Below are 20,187 nucleotides of genomic sequence, written 5' to 3'. Positions count from 1 at the left end.
GGAAATTGAACCCAGGTTGGCAGTGTACAAGGAAAATACCCTACCCACTGTGCTATCGCTCCAGCCCCTACATAACATTCTTAAATACAGAAAAAGCAAATTGGAGGTTGCCAGGACTCAAGGTTAGGAGGAATAAATGTGAATGGATGGAATGTTTGTGGTGATGAAAATGTATTATATCTTGAATGTGGCATTAGATACACAAACCTAAACTATAGCACTATGGCACTGTCATCCCGTTGTTCATCGATTTGTTCGAGCAGGCCCCAGTAATGTCTCCATCATGAGACTTGTTGTTACTGTTTTTGGCATATCGAATATGCCACGGGTAGCTTGCCAGGCTCTGCCGCATGGGTGAGCTACTCTTGGTAGCTTGCTGGGCTCTCTGAGAGGGACGTAGGAATCAAACCCGGGTTGGCCACTGTGCAAGGCAAAAAACTGCTGTGCTATCATTCTAGTCCGCAAACCTAAACATACAATAAAATTACATGAAACCAATCATGCACGGACAGACACACACACCACAAATGAGTACAAGTTATAAATGAAAAATCTTATATCCATGTCATTCTCCTAAATTCAGTATTTTAACTATAGTTTTGCTATAGTTATCATGAGGGGAAACTAGCTAGGGATTAATGGAATCTTGCTATCTTTTCTACTATTGGGTATTGTTAGGTAGTTAAATAGCTAATCAGATGGGTGAGGTCATGAGAGTATGGGAAAAGACTTGAAGAAGCAAAGAGGGGATCTAGTATTTGAACCAAATGTCAGTTGAGTAACACCATGGCCAAAGTTAAGGTAAGAAGAAAATTCCACTCAGTTCAATGTTCTCCTGCAAGGTTGCCCTTTGTTATAACTCAGGGAGACAAATACAGATGAGCCTTAAGTGACCACTACAGAACTCTAGCTCATTATGTAGCACTGTAGCACTGTCGTCCCATTGTGCATTGGTTTGCTCGAGCGAGCACCGGTAAGATCTCCATTGTGAGACTTGTTGGCATATCGAATATGCCACGGGTAGCTTGCCAGGCTCTACCATGCGGGCGGGAACTCTCAGTAACTTGCTGGGCTCTCCAAGAGGGACAAAGGACTTGAACCTGGGTCACTGCATGCAAGGCAAACACCTTACCCGCTGTGCTATCGCTCCAGCCTGGTACAAGAGTAACTGACAGATAAGACAGCTCCAAGTGGTCCCCACACACAAATCACATGTTTCACTTTTTGAGCCATCTTGCCACCACAGTATAGCTCATTCAAAAATCTATTCCAAGATTATTAACACCATTTGACTTGTCTGTCTTAAAGTTCTCTGTAAATCCCCTTTCACAACGCATTGTTTGATCTTTATTTTGATTTTGTTTGCCTGTGTAAATAGCCTTTTATCTAGGGAACTTTCTAAAAAAAATCAATAAAATTGTTTAACATTGTAGTTGCTTGAGGTGGTAATAACAATGGAGCAAATTGCAAGCTAATGAAAAAGATAAACTTGAAAGAACTGGAAAATACTGTGTTCATGGATTTTTTTTTCCTTACTTTTCTTTATTCCTCCATCCTTCTCCATGCAGGCAAGATATTCCCTTTTGGGGACAGCAAATGTGACAAGAATGAACTGAAAGATTTTTTTTTAATGGAAATCCAATTTTTTTCCAAAGGAAGAAAATTAGTTTTGTAATTAAACAATAACTGTCATCCCGTTGCTCATTGATTTGTTTGAGCGGGCACCAGTAACGTCTCTCATTGAGAGACTCATTGTTACTGTTTTTGGCATATCCAATATGCACGGATAGCTTGCCAGACTCTGCCATGCGGAGCATAGGAATATGCCATACTCTCGGTAGTTTGCCGGGCTCTCCGAGAGGGGCGGAGGAATCGAACTTGGGTCGGCCGCGTGAAAGGCGAACGCCCAACCGCTGTGCTATCGCTCCAGCCCTCGAATTAAACAATAAAAATGCAAAATTATTTAAAAGAATTTGCGACTCCTCTGCCCCTCTCGGAGAGCCCAGCAAGCTACGGAGAATATCTTGCCTGCACGACAGTCTGGCAAGCTACCTGTTGCATATTCAATATGCCAAAAATCAATAACAACAATTCTCACAATGGAGACGTTACTGGCGCCCGCTCAAGCAATTCGGTGAACAATGGGAGGACAGTGACAGTGACTTTTCTTTATTTATTTTGGTTTGGGGGCCACACCCAGCAGTGTTCAGGGCTTACTCTTCCCTCTGTGCTAAGGATCACTCCTGGAGCGACCATATATAGTGTCTTGGATCAAACCAGAGTCAGCCAAGAAAGCAAGCACCTAAACCCATGTATTATCTCTATGACCCTTCAAAGATGCTATTTAAAGACTATTAAATATTCTAAGAATTCACATACATGTATAAGAATTCTTAAGTGTATATGCCCAGGATTATACAAATACCCAGAATAAACACGAAAGGGCTCTAAACCTTTACTTCTGGATAACCAGGAGACCCTGAACTAGTATGAAGTAAAGACTAAGAGTTATTAAGTACTTGGCAGAGTGCTGAACCCATGGCACATCATACAAAGTCCCCCAATAAATACTGAAAACAGTCCCTGTCCAATTGATGTAGGCAGGTAGATAGGGAAAGGCCCTGAACAATGAAACAGGTCGGCAAAAGTTCTGGGAGGAAAATTCCAAGGCTGATCCACTTTGTGAATACAGACAAGACCTTGAGCAGTGGACCCTAAGGAGATTGCACCCCTCCCCAAGAAGGAAATTCCTCGAGTTCCCTCGGACCTCTCCCTCAATCTGATTAATTCAACCCAAAGAAGACCATCACCACTTCCAACCTCCTTAGCAACGAACTTTTACCTGGGAAGAAGCCCCACTCGAGGACTGGTTGGAAAAACCCTATAAAGGTCACACTGAATAAAGGAAGGGCGCGCATATGCTGCCAGAGACCATGTGCTGCTTGTGCCCACGTGGCTGAGCACATGTGGCTCCTGAGCACATGTGTCACGTGCATCTCCCCTCTTGAGATTTGTACTTTCATGCTTCCATGTCTAATACTAGGAAGTGTGTAGGGGCTCTCTCCACCCCTGGAGAAGCCCGTGTTCTCTCTTGAATGCATCTCTCTTCTCTCTCTCTCTCTCTCTCTCTCTCTCTCTCTCTCTCTCTCTCTCTCTCTCTCTCTCTCTCTCACTTTCACGCTCTCATCCCGTGTTCTCTCTTGAATGCATCTCTCTTCTCTCTCTCTCTCTCTCTCACTTTCACGCTCTCATCCTCCACCCCTTAAAAACCCTCCAAATAAAATATATTTATTTCACTGCTTGTCTGATCCTGAAATTCCTTTCTGCGAGGCAAAACAAGAACCCAGTAACCCTGGGTCCCAGGTGGCAGAGGTGGTTGGGGAGAAAGTGACCGTCTTTCTCCTTGCCACTTCACATAAGTCACCCCTGGAGCCCACCGACATCACAATCACTCGATATCCTCTGGCCAAGTAGAGACTTCAGCATTCATACAGGAAAAAGAATAAAGATTTCACAAAATCATTTCATGTAACTAAATTAACAGCAGCAACAACAAACCCTCGGGAGGGAATAAAATCTGATATCCAAAACTGTTATTTAAATTTTCTAATTTTCAACAGAAGAGTATAGTTCATTGGCAAAGGGGGAAATGCAGGAGTCATCAATCCTAAAGAAACTTAGATATTGGACTTATTAAACAAAGACTATTTGCATCAACTATTTAAATATAGCTAAATTGCTAAAGATCATTATGTTTAAGGAACTAAAGGAAAGATCCTGGGATGCCTCAGAGGTAAAAAGTGTTTGCTTTGCAAGTCTAAGGTCATGTGGTTTGTTTTTTTTTTTTTTGTCTGGGACCCTTGGTGTCAGAACAGTCTTTGATCTCCACATGCAGCAGGTGTGTGAGAAAAACACAACTAAAGGTGTAAGAACACAGTCATGATTCCAACTCCCAGTGAGCATGTGTGTGAATATCTCAGCAATCTCCAGCAAATAGAGATTGATGCAATATTCACACACACTACAACTAAACTATGCACAAGCACCAAAACTAAGAGTGTGACTGCTGGTGAGCACATGTGCATAACCACAACTAAAGTGTTTGACCACCCACAAGCATTACAGCAGAGTTTTCAAGTACGACAACAGGATGTAAAACTAGCAGTCCTCGAGAGCAAGAAGGAAAGTGCCTCCCATGGAGGGAGGCTGGGAGTAGGGGGTGGAGGGTTGGGGGATGATGGAGGGGAAACAGGGGACATTAGTGGTGGGAAATGTGCTCTGGTAAAGGGATGGATGGGTGCTGGATCATTGTGTGACCGAAAACCAATTATGAACAGCGTTTTGATGGTCTATCTCGTGGGTATCCAATTTAAAAAAAAAATTTAAGTAATGTAGAGTTCATGATCAGTTCAATCAAATTAATCAATGGCTGAGTAAATAGTAATACTCTTACATTTAAAAAACCTAGCCCTCATCACAACAACAAAGGGATGAAAAAGGCTGCAGAGGAGAATACAAAAATGATGCTTCACAGAATAAAGAATATTAATGAGATCAAAAATAAAAGGAAATAATCAAAGAGAAAAGCACAATAACTTCAAAAATCAATTAAAAAAGCAGGGAAATAATTGAATAATAGAGCATGTACTTTGTACATATAAAGTTCTGGGTATAATTTTTGAGCAAAGATTATTTTTTAATGCACCAAAAATTTTTTAAATCACTAGAGAAGCTGAATATCCAAGATCCTGAAGACCATCAACTAGTATTATCCAATCTGAAAAATAAAAAGAAAAACTGACAGAGAAAAACTGACAGAGGACAAGGAGATGGTTCAAGGGCTAAAGAAAAAACTTTGCATATATGGAAGCCCCCATTTGATTCTGGTACCTACATCATATGGCCCCAAGTACCACACAAAAAGTATCCCCTAAGAATCACCATATGTGGGAAAACCTTCCCACAAAAAGAATTAACAGTCTCAGAGTTCAGTGAGATCATCAGTCTTATTGACAAAATAGATAGCCCAGAAGATAAGGGAGAAAGAGAGGGATAGGAAAAATATTTGAAGAACTAATCATCAAAACATTCCAAATTTAGGCATGGAGAGATACTGCAACACGCTGGAGCATATGTTTTGCGTGCAGGAGGTCCGTGTATGATCGTCAGCACCTCGTGGTCCCCCATGCACCACTAAGGGGTGATCCCTGGTAAGAGTCAGGAGTAGCCCTTGAGTGTTGCCAGCTGTGGCTCAAAAACAAAAAACAATTACAAATTGGACTAAAAACATTGACACATATATCTAAGAAACTCAAAAATTCCACTCTAGTAAGCTGAAAGATGTCTGAAGTTGGCCAAATTATAATCAAATTGTCAGAAACAAAGACAGAGAGCTCCAGTCAATGAACTGGATCACGTGCTTTGGATGCAGGAGGCACAGATTTGATGACCAGCACTGCATAGTTCTCTAAGCGCTGCCAGGAGCAACCCCAAAGCAAACACCAAGACAGGAGTAGCCCCTGAGCACTGCCAGATGTAGCACAAAAGCACACAATCAAAATAGGGGGTAAAAAAGAAAAGAAAAAAAAGAGAAAAAAACTCAAAGCAGCACCACAAACCAGAAATCCTCAATAAAATTAGCAACTATTATCCCATCAGAAAAGCACAAAGGTAATTGAGCTCTCCATTCCTGAGAGACATTTCTCTGGCCCCAAATGCAAAAAATGTACTATTGCTTCAATCTATTAAATGAATCCAGGAATAATATTCATTAATAATTAATAGAATAAAAATAAAACACACAATAATTTCAATAGATGCCAAAAAAGGAACTTGAAAATTTCTACATTCTTTTATAATTAAAAATAAAATCAAGAGGGAATTTTTTTCTACTTGGTCTATATACATTACATATTTAATTAAATATCTGTTTAAATAACAACATAAAGTTTCCCCCTTAAAGTCAGGAATCAAAACCTTTCACCACAAATATATTCAATATAGTACAGGAGGTTCTAACCAATATGATTTGTCAAGAATGCCTTAAATTAAAGAAATTTATATAAAAAAGAAAGAAGTAAACTATCTTTATTCACTAATGACATGATCCTGTAGATGAGAAAATTCTAAAGAATCCACATAAACACTATCTAATAAATGTGTTCAGGATATATAATAAACAAAGTTCAATTGTATTTGCACACATTTACAATGAACAACATGAAAATGAACTTAAGAAAACAATTTCTTACAATAACCTCAAAATAATAAAATAGTTGGGATAAGCTTTAAAAAACAAATATAAGACTTGTACACTATGGATCTCAAAACCCCGTCAAAATAGATAGAGAAGGCCTACGTAAGTGAAACACCTGTTCTCATGGTGTGGTATAATTAAGTTGGCAATACTTTCCAGACAGATCCAGATTCATCACAATCCCTACCAAAATATCAGTTTCTTATTTTGTATAAATTAACAAACTGACCCTACAATTCTTATGTTAGGTATAAAAATGGCAAGCCAGATGGAGAGAATAAAACTGGAGGAATTGTGCTTCCCAGTTCAAAACTGTGATATAAAACTATAATCAAGACTGTGAAAAAACATAAGCATAGCAATGTAGACCAATGGGCAGTAACAGAGTTCAAAAATAAGCTCTCATGTTATAAACTGCTAATTTTCAACAAGTGTGTGATGAGGCAAATCAATGGGCAAATAGTCTTCAACAAATTATGCTGAATAAGTAGTTACCTATATGCAAAATAATGGGGGCCAGATAAATAGTATTGGGGTTTAGGCACTTGCCTTGCTTGGTGCCAACTTTGGTTCATTTTCCAACACCACACATGGTATCCTGAGTACCATGAGGTGTCATCCTTGAGCACTGAGCCAAGAGTAGACCCTGAGTAGAGCTGGGTGTGCCCTCCTTCAAAATAAAATTTTTAAAGCTAAAAAGGAAATTGGACTGCTCTCTACATCACATACAAAAATTAACCCAAAAGGAGTTCAAGACCTAAATAAAGAAGTAAAAGATGCAAATACCTTAGAAGAAAACAGAGGCGTAAACATACAAGTTCTTCGATTTGGCAATGGAATGTTAAAGATAATACCAAAAAACATGATCAACAACAACAAAAATATATACATTGAACATCATCAAAACTAGGAATTTCTTAGCCTCAAAGACACTATCAAGAAGTTAAGGGGCTGGGGGCTGGAGCTATGATAGCACAGCGGGTAGGGTGTTTGCCTTGCACGTGGCCAACCCAGATTCAATTCCCAGCATCCCGTATGTTCCCCCGAGTACCACCAGGACTAATTCCTGAGTGCATGAGCCAGGAGTAATCCCTGTGCAATGCTGAGTGTGACCCAAAGAAAAGCAAAAAAAAAAAAAAATTTAAGAAAAGAAATTAAGGGGCTGGGATGATAGCGCAGTGAATAAGGTACTTGCTTTGTACATGATCAACCAAGGTTCGATCCCCAATGTCCTATATGATCTCTTGAGCATTTACAAAAGTAATTCCTAAGTCAGAACTAGGAGTTACCCCTAGCACCACCAGGTGTGGCCCAAAAAAACAAAAACAAAACAACGACAACAAAAAAAGATGCAGTTAAAAAGAGGTCAACAGAATGACAAAATATATGTCAGCCATCCAACTGTTATATGATAGTATCAGGATCTATGAAGACCTTTTGTAATTCAAGAATAAAAAGACAAATAATTCCATTTTGAATGGACAAAAATATTAATAGGCACATTTTATTCATATTTGAAGAAAAAAATTTTTTGCTTTTTTTGGGGGTCACACCTGGCGATGCACAGGGGTTACTCCTGGCTTTGCACTCAGGAATTACTCCTGGCGGTGCTCAGGGGACCATATGGAATGCTGGAAATCAACCTGGGTCGGCCGCATGCAAGGCAAATGCCCTACCTGCTGTGCTATCATCTCTCCAGCCCCATATTTGAAGAAATTTTGAATATTTTCCAAAGAAAGTATGAATCTCCAATGAGCAAATGAAAAAATACTCAGAATAATTAGTCATTAGGGAGATGCAGATCAAAGCCATAGTGAAAAGTGACTGCACATGGGTCAGATGGTTTATACATCCTACAATGCACAAAAAGAGGAATAATGGATGCTGGTAAAAATAGAAAAAGTGGAAGCTAATACTTTTCTATAAAACCATAAATAATGTTAACAATTTGGAAAATAGTTCATGTGACTCAGCACTTTAACTCCTAAGTAAATGAATGAAAAAAATACATAGGTTGACACAAAAACTTGTACCCAAAGACCAGCATTAACATTATTGATTATACCTTCTAAAATGGAAACAACCTAAATGTACATTTACAGAACGGTTATACAGAAGTAGTATATACATTCAATGAATATTGTTCAGGCACTAAAATAAATGAACTACTGCTGCATGCTAGGAGATGGCTCAATCTTTTAAAAACACAATTTATTAAGGTGTTTCTGATAAAATAAAAACTGAACACACTGAATACAACTTAATGAATTTGGATATAAGTATACTGCCATGAACTCATTGATCCCTGCCATCTTGTGGTCCTATAAGCCAGAATCAATATCCAAGTATCAGATCATAAGTAGTCCCTGAACACTACCAGATATGGTCTAAAAACCAAAGAAAGAAAGGAAAGAAGCAAGTCACTAAAGCCCACAAACTATGATTGCATTTATGTGAAATGTCCAGAATAAGCTAATCAATAGAAATAGGAGATTAGTGATTAGCGGAGCTTGAGGGAGGGAGGAATGGAAAGCAAATGCTAGTGGCTGTAGGATTTATTTGGGATTTTAAAATTAGTGGTGATGGTTATAAAATGCCATAAACATAATGAAAACTTCCAACTCTATACTGTAAAAAAAGATTAGTTTTATGGGTTTATGAATTATATCTCAGTAGTTCACAGAAAGAGAGGAATGAAGGGAACCTCTAATTAAAAGACATATCAATTTTTTTAATGACCCTAGAGATGCATCTTTGAAAGAAAACTATAAAGAAGCAAAAGGAAGTGGTAACTGTAAAAGTCAGGATGATAATCTCTGGAGAAGTAGAAGGACTGTGATTAAAACAAAGCAATTGGGGGAGGGTTCTGAGGTGGGTGATAAAATCTATTTCTCACCATAGAGATGGTTACAAAAGTATTATAATAGCAGTTTAAGCTACACCTTTGTTGTAATGTTCTATCTGCCCTTTTATAATACCAACTTTGAACAAATTCAGGCACTGCTCTACTAAAAACACTTTTAAGCAAAATTTTTAAAATATTTAATTTCCAGCTCCTTCCCTGAAATATGAATCCAACAACTTTCATCAGTTGTGCTAAGCTTGTCTGAAAATAGTTATTTTTCTGAAATTCTGCCAACAAATGTTAACCAGCTAAGGTCCAACCAGTTTTTCCTTCCACCTAGGGCAGATAATTTTTAACTTCCATCCAGCAGCTAGAAAACAACATAGCTGAGGAGGATGGCCAGTAAAGAAACTCTTGGCTGTTAGAGTGGTGCTCTTTGAGGCTTGAAGTAGCCATTGACATTGTTGGAAGTGTCAGCCTCACAACTTCCACATCAATGCCATCCTGAAACCAAGAGTAAATGTTAGTGACCTAGTTAACATCCCTGCCATTAACGGTAATGACAGAGCAAGAGCAAAACTGATGTACTTGTTCTAACACAGAGAGGACCCACTACAGAAGCAGATGTGTTCATTCTGTTTTCTATACAACCCCCTGTCAGGCTCCAGCGTCACCACTGAATGCCATTCGGCCCACAGAGACAAGTTGGTGCCCAGAGAGTGTGCCTATGCCTGGGAACTATATGGACTTTTGAATTTTCCAGGGCAACCTTCACTACATCACACCACTCCAGCGAGGAGTAGTCTACTAGGCTAAGCTCTAGGAACTCTTCTCCAGCCCACAGGGATTCATATTAACATCATTATCTCTATGTAATCTTACAAATTAGATTTCAGAGCCAACTGATACTTCCTCCAATAACACAAGTTGACACTGTGTAGAGCTTGCTGTGGGCTAGAGCAAGGTTCTGCACACTGGATGTGTGTTAATCTTGGACCACCAAACACTCATCACCAGCCTTTTACCAGCTGTGATGCTTCTGGGCTTCTCTCCAAATTTCTCTAAATGGTCTGGTGAGTGAGCTTCTGCTATTCTTTGGACTAAAAAGAGGAACACTATCAGAAGGATAGAAGGATCCCACAAAGCCCAGACCTCTTGGCAAGAAGGAGGCTCAGGGAAAGAGTTAAGCCAATGAGCACACCTCGGGGGCCGCTCCATTGCCCCACCCTCTCCGTTCCATTACCCTTTTGGATCTCACTTCCTCTGTATTGATTCTGATCCCTGGAAGGTTTTGTGATGATCTAACAGTCCAGAAGTCTCCTTTACGACCCAACTGGCCACTCAGCAATTTCCTTGGGCTCTCGACCCTAAATTCCCTTGCTTTGGTGCATCCAGTCTGCCAGGAATTCTATCTTATTGGCCTCTGCGTTCGAGCAACCTTTCACCCCATCTGGCTTGACCAAGAAACTCAGCCAGGCCTTGTTCTGAATATTCTGCTTTAGCCACCCTCCCTCATGGACCATAGTGGCAATGGCCCTGAGTTACATCAGTAAAGTTATCCCCACACCCTCTACCTCAACTAACCCTTATTTAACAATTCTTGTCAAGAAATTGTATATTTTAAGCTTTGTGATACAAACAGAATCACCAACAATATAACATCTTACCTCTAAGAGTCTGAGGTTCTAGTGGGATAAACACTCTGCTAAGAAGAGAAAGTAGACAAGGCAATACCCAACAGTGCACACTTGGGCTGGCGTGGCCAGGAAGGGTGCCTTAGGCAGGTGATATTTGAGCTGAGACTTGAGTTGAAAAAATGCCAGTGTAGAAGGGAAACTTTCCAGGCTCCGGGAACCACTAAAAATAATATTCTAGGACTTCGGAGATCCCAAGAATAGAGAGAACTGGACATAGCAGGAGCGTGGAGAGGGAAGGGAGCAAAGGTACACAGCGATGTGTAAAGAGTCACAGACAAGTCCAGGCCCACTTGCTCCACTGTGCCTAAGAGCAATAGGAAAGTTGGCACATCTGCTGACTTTCAGAAGAGATGCATGCTTCATCCAGCCATGCCAGAGGCTGTCTGACACTCTTGCTGCTGAGTATTTGACTAGACAAAGAAGAAAGTAGTAGTGCCTCAGGGCAACTGTCTACCACCTTATCCCCTTTCAGCCCTCACCGGTCTTGAAGAGGGCGTGGTCTTTATGAAGTGCAAAACTCACTCATGTTTATGTCCTGTCCCCTGAGGAAGAAACATGCTCCAATCTTCCAAACTGCTGTTGAGTTACAGTGACTGTCAGCTAGGAGATCAGGCTTTCTACTCCAGGCATACCACGCACATTTGTTAGCATGCTGCTTGACAGTGTCTTTAAAATGCTGGCTTCTAAAGTGAAGTTCTCTGCCAACCCTAATCACCTCTTGACTGACTGTGTAATAGTTTTTCAATTGTGAGATTTTATTCGATATGCCAAAAACAGTAACAATAACAGGTCTCATTCTCCTGACCCTGAAAGAAGCCTCCAATTACTGGGAAAGACGAGTAAGGAGAGGCTGCTAAAATCTCAAGGCTGGGACGAATGGAGACGTTACTGGCACCCACTGGAGTAAATCGATGAACAACGGGATGAAGTGATACAGTGAGGTTTTAGTCAGATTTCAGTTCTCTACCCTCATGGATCTCTTTCCCCGTCTCTCCACCAAAGCTCCATGGATGACCTGCGTGTGTTTTGTGTGATTTGTAACCCACTAAAATGCCCGAGGATATATATCTCTACATTGAAATAGAAATTAGACACAGATCTCTGGAGCCTCCAAAGCCCTTTCACGCTCAGGAGTTTTCAAAATATCACTGCCCAGGAATCGCAGGGATAAATGTGGATGCAAAGGAGCCAAGCAGGGAGGGAAGATGCAGATAATCGCCCGTCTCATGGGGCAGACCATTGGCAAGCTGCTCTCTGAAACCCTCCTTTTTCCTTCTGATGCCTGGTTCTCCCTAAAGTTCTCAGTATTCTCTGTCCCTCTCACTATCCCTGAACCATCATCCTCAGGGTTCTGTCTCAAACTCTGTATTAGGTTCTCATAGCTGTCGTCACAAATGTGGTGTCTTTGGACAATAGAAATATTATCTCACAGTCCAGAAATCCCTTTCTATGGGTTGAAATCAGGATGTGGGTGAGATAGCATCCCCTCCAGAGACGCTAGGGAAAATCCAGTTTCAGCTGGCTGCCAAATTTCCTTCGTATGTGGTCACATCACTGCAACTCTACCTCTAAATCATATTCCTCTCTTCTCTGTATTAAATCTCCCTCTACATCCATCTTATAAGGATTCTATTTAAGGACATAGGTAATCTAGTACCACTTATCCCTCTCAATACCCTTTGACTTTACCACACAATGCACTCTCTTTTCAAGATAATATAGTATTCATAGATTGTACAAATCATGACTTGTCTATTTGGAGTGGCATTATGCAGCCTATTGTGGACCCCATTTAAGAATAATATTCACTCCCTGTTGCCTTAAAAAATATAATAAGGCACAGAGCTTAGGACATGATTCCCCAGCTCCCTCAGTTGCTGGCCATGTGAAGTTGGGCACAGGGTATATACTTCTCTCTGAGTCTCCACTTTGTCAACTGGGAAATCTAATGAACCATAGCAGCTACGTCAGGAAATTGTGAGGGAAGATTCCACTGAAGTGCTCAAGTATGTCAAAGGTGTTAAGTGTATCTGACTTCTTTTATTTTCCCATCACTGGTCCAGCCACCCCAAGAGGAATTTCAAGCATCAGGGCTGCTGAGCAGCTTTCCAACTATGAGATTTTTAAGATAGGGTGTTAATTGTTTCCATCTGTCTGCCAGGATTGAGGTGCTATAAACATCCCATTTTCAACCTTAACAAAATGCCTAAAATATCTCAATGTCTCCAAAATAGAATGCTAGAGAGGAACTAGGGAAGGATGTGGGACTCCCAGGGAGTCAAATATCTCAGAATGATTCTTCTCCGTCTTGCTTTTTGTTCCTTTCATCTCCCTTTATTCCTCTTCCTTTCGACACTCATTAGAAACCATCTGCCCATACTCAGCAATCCGAACAAAACTTTGCAAAAACACAAATGGCGTTTTTTTTTTTCTCTCTCCCAAAGGAAAGATTAACTTCTGCCTCTAACCAGGGTAGGACTCCTCCCTTTTAGTTTCTTCTAGAATTCTTCCACTGAGCCCTTGACTCCTAACCTCAAATAGTAATGGATGAAATTATATTAAAACTAAACACTGTACACAGATTTGGCCACATTCTCTGATTTAAAGATGTTGGCTGCAGCACGATGTATATGACCTTATAAGAGGATAGTTTCAACATTTCATGTCTCCCATCTAGAAAATGAAAATATAGATTTTTCTATATTTTCTATATTTGTATTTCTATATTTCTATATTTATTTTCTACAAATACTTATATATTGATATTTCTGCCAAAAACAGTAACAACAAGTCTCACAATGGAGATGTTACTGCTGCCTGCTCAAACAAATCGATGAACAACGGGACGACAGTGCTACAGTGCATATTTCTATATTTTCATATTTTTATATTTATATTTTCATCTATAAAATGAAAATAATACTTTCGATCTTATTTGATGTCAGAGAAAAACAGAACAAGTTAACGGAAAAAGAGTTCTAGCAAATGCCCTACCTTTATTGGCAGATGGGGCAGGGAGAGGCTGGTGTTTGGGCCACAACTGTCAGTGCTCAGTGCTTTCTCAGTATTTGTGAGGCTTTCTGCTCAGGGGTCATTCCTGGTGGCTCCCAGAGGACCACATGTGGTGCTGGAAATTGAACTGGGGTCAGTAGTATGCAAAGCAAGCACCTTAATGCTTGCACTACCTCTTTGGCCCATGCCTTACCGTTCCTCAGTCCTCCCACATATCTTGCATTTCTTCATAAAAGAAAAATATACTACTATGTAGGAAAACATGTAGAGAATTTTAGAATACTGTTTCTCCCACTTTTTGTTGTTCACATATCATTTTTCCAAAATTTGCTATACTCATATTATCTGTGCTGATGATCTGAAATTTTGGGGTGCATTTATTTTTTAAAAAGAAATTATTTATCATTAGAGCGAAAGAAAAAAACAACATTACTGATCCTTAAAAAGCCATTATAACTAATTTTCTAATTATTGAATTCTTTCAGAACGAGATTGCTTTCCAAGACTCTGAGCCTCAGGTCAGATCTTTCACTGTGAAAGGAGCAATTAATTTGAGAAATGTATAAGGTTTATGCTTCTGAACATATTTTATCCTTGAGATAATCTAAAGAATTTAAATTAAATATCAGGAACATAGTTCAATATTATTAATGCAGTCATTGTTCCACCTGTATTCCTTGGTTTTGCCTGTCCTTTGAAAAGTAATTTTTCATTTTATCTTTAGTCCTTAGGACCCAGTTATGATGTCACCTGTACTTGGAATGGATTCAATACCCTGCACACTTATATTTTAAGGTAATGGTTTCTAAGAAAAATATGTTATTACAGATTATAGTCTTTACAATTTTTTGTAGTTTTCACCCAAAAAAAGTCCCTCAAAGTAGTCAAGGAAAAAATAATCCTCCTTTCTATGTGAGAAGGTTGAGAATTTGACCAATTTAAATTCACAAGTCACATGACTGGTAAGTACAATTTAAGTTTCTAAAGAGAGGAAGGACAGTGTCATAGCTAACAAGGCAATTAAAGTCTTGTGTGTTTAGTGCTTAACTCATTAAAGTTGTGAATTTTTTAAAGTCTTGTCTTTAGCCTTTAAATTCAGCTTTAAATTCAGCTCTGTTAATACCTAAATATGTAAGTTTTAACTAATCATCAGGACTCATCACAGAAACAGGACCAGTAGTGTCCATGTATGTGTTTTGAGCATGTGTGTATGTGTAGAATGTTAATGTGATTGTCACAGCTACAAGTTTGTAACCTATAGGACCACTGTGGATATGGACACACTGAAGGAATGAAGGAAGATATAAGGAGCTAAAGAAGGAAGAATAATAGAATCATTCTGAACGTTTTGGCTCCTGATATGTCCCACATCCTTCCCTGGTTCCTCCCTCAAAAGTCTATGTTGAATACAAAGAGATTATTTTAGGAATTTTGCTAAAATTAAGAATGGATATTTATAGTGCCTCAATCATGGCAGGCAGATGGAAACAATTAACACTGTATTTCAGTACAGTATCTTAGGGGTCTGGAAACTCTTGGGTAAGAACGATGCTGTCCTGATCCAGAGACACAGCAACGAGTCCCAGAAGATACCACAAAGCCAGAGATCTCTTCAGGCCCCATACCGAGCCAATTTCACTGGGGCACCCCAGATGGAGCAGGTGCAGTCTCCCTGCCCACTCCAAATGGAATGAATCCAGGTGACCAAGAGCTTCCACAAGCAAGGCCCAGGTATGTGGGTTCCAGAATTAAATCTCTATGCTGCATGGTGGTAGAGGCCCCGGGCTGTCTTTCCCTGGCTCCCTGCCTGCTAGTTAGCCTGGCTGTCATACCCACAATTTGCCTCCGGGAGTCATCTTAGTGACCAGCAGCCCTGGTCCAGAGATGCCCAGTTGAATACCAAAATGGATTGGTGCCCTACAGAAATGTCTCTGGAACCCAACCATTTAAAATCTAGGATTCCAGAAGCGTGCAGCCACGGCACCCAAGATTTTCAAAATGAGTAATGGACAATAAATGATCTAGCATCTGCCCCTGGAAGGCAGGCTTGAATAGTGGTGGGAAATTTTTTTTTTTTTTTTTTGGTTTTTGGGTCACACCCGGCGATGCACAGGGGTTACTCCTGGCTCATGCACTCAGGAATTACTCCTGGCGGTGCTCGGGGGACCATATGGGATGCTGGGATTCGAACCTGGGTCTGCCGCGTGCAAGGCAAATGCCCTACCCGCTGTGCTATCACTCCAGCCCCCAAGTGGTGGGAAATTTTGAGCAAAACATAATGCCTCAAAATAGAGAGTATTGGGGGAATTGCCTGCCAAGGAGGCAGGGTGAGGACTGGTTTGGGGGGGATATTACTTGGGATTCTGGTGGTGGAAAGTGTGCACTGGTGGAGGGATGTTTGATCATTGTACGGCTGAATCTCAAACATTAAAGCTTTGTAACTGTATCTCACGGTGATTAAAAAAAAAAGGAATGTGGATTTCATGCCCAATTCAATCAGATTAATTAATGGCTGAATAAATAGCAGTATTCCTGTCACTATCACTGTATCAATGTCATCCTGTTGCTCATCAATTTGTTCAAGCAGGCGCCAGTAATGTCTCCATTGTGAAACTTGCAGTTACTGTTTTTGGCATATCGAATATGCCATGGGTAGCTTGCCAGGCTCTGCCGTGCGGGTGAGATACTCTTGGTAGCTTGCCGGGCTCTCCGAGAAGGGCGGAGGAATCGAACCCTGGTCCGCCTCATGCAAAGCAAATATCTAACCCGTTGTGCTACTGATCCAACCCACCAGTATTCCTACATTTAAAAAAAAGAAAGAAAGAATTGATGCTATAATCTTAAGGTAAAATTCCTTCTTCCTCAGGTAAATCTCAACAGTGTCCTTAAGGCCTTACAACAGATTAAATGAGACCTATTCATATTACCAGAAAAAAATCTCCTTTCTTTAACATGACAAGTGATTGTAGATGTTAACCCTCTGTACCAAATACCTTCATAACAACATTTGGATTAGTGTTTCCTTAAATGACTATTATTATAATAGAGTCAAGTTGACATATGAAGCTAACCACTGGAGTCCACACCTTGTCAACTCAGCACCCAGCACATTTCCTTAACGCAGATGAAGACAATGTTGTCTCCAGATGAAGAAAATATAACAGCAGATTTTCATCTAACTACCACAACTGAAACCATGCTGACCCTATACCCAGAGGAGGATACAAAGTCCTTGAGTTCACTATTCTTGATAGATTAAAACTTAAATTTTAAGATGTAAGGTGAACTATTATTAGTATACTCTGTTATCTGACACAAAAGGATAAGAGAAAAGAAAATACCCATGTTTATTGCAAACATATTCACAGTAAATTAAGAAAGAAATATTTATACCAGTCACGATCCTCATTTCTATAGCTAATTATGTGTTCAACCCATCAATTCCATAGTCTTCTCTCTACCTCAGACTTTTCTCTTGAGTTCCTGCTAGATGTTCCTAGCTATCAAGATTGACAATCCCACTTGGATGGCCAAGATTGAAGTCGTTTTCCCTTTAATTGCTCTTCCTTTAATTTCTTTTCCAAATTAGTGGCACCATCACCTATCTAAGTGCTCACTCCAATGAAACCTTCAGACATCATTCTTTTGTCTTCCCTGTTCTTTGTAACCCCATCTACTTTCTTACACCATACCCAAATCTATTTCAAATACATCTATTTTACTTCAACCCTATCGCCACTAACCAGGTCAAAACTACAATTAAAAAAAATAATAATAAAAGCAAGTACCCTACCTACTGTACTATCTCCCTGACCTCTAAAATAGTTTCTTCACACCCAGTTTCCATGTTGTCTCCAATCCATTTCTCCATCCAGCAGACTTCTTAAAGCAAATTTCTAACCATATGTTTGTCTATTTTAAGGCTTTATGGAGGCCTTTTAAGTCTCTATAAAATCATTTCCAGGGGCAGAGGCAACAGAACAGTGGGTAAGCCTTGCATACAACTCAACCCGAGTTCAATCCCCGGCTTTCCATATGGTCATCTGAGCCTGCCATGTGTGATTTTTGAGTGCAGAGCCAGGAGTAACCCCTGAGCATTGCCAGGTGTGTTTCCCCTGTACCCCAAAATAAAATATATATTATTTCCAATTCCATACTTTTAACAGACACTCCAGACGGATCTCTATGGTCCTTTTCCACCCTCAGATGCACAGCACAGCCCTCTCACCACTGTTTCCCAAGCACATTTCCCACTAAGGTCTCCTTTTCTCCCACACACTGAATGAATAAATCATTGACTAAGTTAGAACTGCCTGTACTATGTGAATCAGCACCTTACACAAATGATACTGATGCATGAAATAGTGAAATGACTTCTTTCAAATTCCCTATGCATTTCCTTGCCAGACACTTAACACCTCTTTAAACTACAGAAGAGTAAGTTCTGACAGCTTACTCTCAAAATCTACCACTTGACTGACAGCAGCCCACAATGAACTGTTTTTTTTTTTTCCCACTGTTCTGATGATTTTCTTGTTTTCACTATCTACTCTATTTCCAAGATTGTTGAGCTGCTGACACTATTCTATTTTGAGAAAATATATGGAGAAGGAGTTCTACATGCACAGCAAGGGGTAAGGGGAAGGATAATTAGCAGGTGAGTGATCAGCTAATTATCATGGAACATGGATCGCAGAGCCAATAAAACTGGGAAAGTAAAGTACCATAAAGGACAACTTCTGAAATCAAAATTGAGCTGACCCTGTTCAATCACTTGAACAAGTGATTTTTTCCCTTCTTCATCTGTTACATCAGTTATTGTGTTTGTCATACAGTGGGTTATCAATGAATATAAACTATCTCTTAATTACTTAACTATTCAGATAATTAACATTGGGTATATGGTGAGACAAAGCATAAAAGATAATCTGAAAAATATAGGAAACAAAAATGACTTTATCAGGGCTGGAGCAATAACACAGTGGGTACAGCATTTGCCTTGCACGTGGCTGACTCGGGTTCAATTCCCAGTATCCCATATAGTCCCCCAAGCACCTCCAGGAGTAATTCCTGAGTGCATGAGCCAGAAGTAACCCCTGTGCATCGTCTGGTATGACCCAAAAAGAAAAACAAAAAAGGCTTTATCAATGGTCTATGCTGTATAACCTGTTTCAAACAAAAATGGACTTTATCAATGATCTCTGCTGTATGCCCTCTTCCTTGCTACTCAGTATATTGGTTCCCCAGATTAGTCAGACTGGCATCATTTGACAGCTTCTTATAACTGCAGACTCAAGCCTTCTCAGGCTTCCTGATCCAAAACTGCATTTTAAAACCATCACTGAGTTATCAACTACATGTCACAAATATATACACTTTATTTCCGATTCCATTTTAATATTCTTTAGAAAAGGTGGTTGAAACTGTTGCAAAACTCAACTAAGTTTTCCTTTCCTTTAAGCTAACTTAAGTGCAAAATCCTATCAATCTGACTTTTTTCTTTTTTTCCATTGTTTTTCAGAAGTCAGCTAGGCATGGCCTAACACTCTTCCTCTTAATCCACTGACTTTCTCTAAGCAATAATCAAAACTTTTTTTTCTGAGAGCGTCAACTTTCCTTGATTGGGCTTCTCGTGTTCAGTGCATATACTAAGTGCCTTACATATGTCACCTTAAGTATTTCCTACAATGTAAATATTATTTCCATTTCACAGATAAGGAAAATGTGTCTCAGGAAAGTTAAAACACTTACATGGACTTAGATACCACATCAAATAGCAAAATCATAATTCAAATAAGGGCCTTGACCCCAAGCCCCATGTTTTCTCTACTGAGCTCACTCTGGACTGCTAACAAACAAACACACCATCTGAATCTGCTCTACTTGTAGCCTGGAACAAATCATACTTCAATAATACTGTAAAGAGTCATTAACACAAAGCTGAGAACCACTGTGTTATCCTAATTCTCAATACTGAAACCCATTGAGTGGGTTCACCCTACCCTTGATGCAGACAGATTTACTAGGAAAAAGTGAATGATATCAAAGAGTACCTGTGTCCTGTGTCCTGTGTTCAGGGATGCATCCGAAAGTCTCCATGACCTAGGTCTTCATCATGGACAGCTTTTCAACAATGACCCGGGGATTCTTGCTCCCCTTCGCTGAGCTGACTCTACAGCCAGAGATGCTGCCTTTGTTTACTGTTTGTTACTAAGCACTTGGCTGCCCAGTGAGTAAGTCAACAAGGGCCTTTCTCTTTCCTGCCTCTTACTCTGGGGCCTGAGCCCTATGCAGTTTCTAGCTGCTAACAGGCAGCGCTACCACAACAGCCTGCCTGCGCAAAGCCAGTGACCCGTGAAAGAGCCTATAAGAGCTCA

General features: G+C 40.0%; 1 protein-coding gene across 1 annotated transcript in view; it reads right to left on the bottom strand.

Moving 5' to 3' along the window:
• The window catches only part of FRMPD2 (FERM and PDZ domain containing 2), a 109,940-nt gene extending 89,988 nt beyond the window's left edge, over nucleotides 1–19,952 (bottom strand). Inside the window, exon 1 of the mRNA XM_055118665.1 lies at nucleotides 19,864–19,952. Coding sequence (XP_054974640.1) covers nucleotides 19,864–19,909 — 46 coding nt within the window. The 5' untranslated portion in view covers nucleotides 19,910–19,952. The remainder of the gene's footprint in view (nucleotides 1–19,863) is intronic.
• Nucleotides 19,953–20,187: the final 235 nt, after the last annotated feature.

Source organism: Sorex araneus, chromosome 11, assembly GCF_027595985.1.
Source record: "Sorex araneus isolate mSorAra2 chromosome 11, mSorAra2.pri, whole genome shotgun sequence".
Classification (NCBI taxonomy): Eukaryota; Metazoa; Chordata; class Mammalia; order Eulipotyphla; family Soricidae; genus Sorex; species Sorex araneus.
Note: the sequence above shows the minus strand (reverse complement) of the source record. Positions and strands in the feature narration are given on the sequence as shown.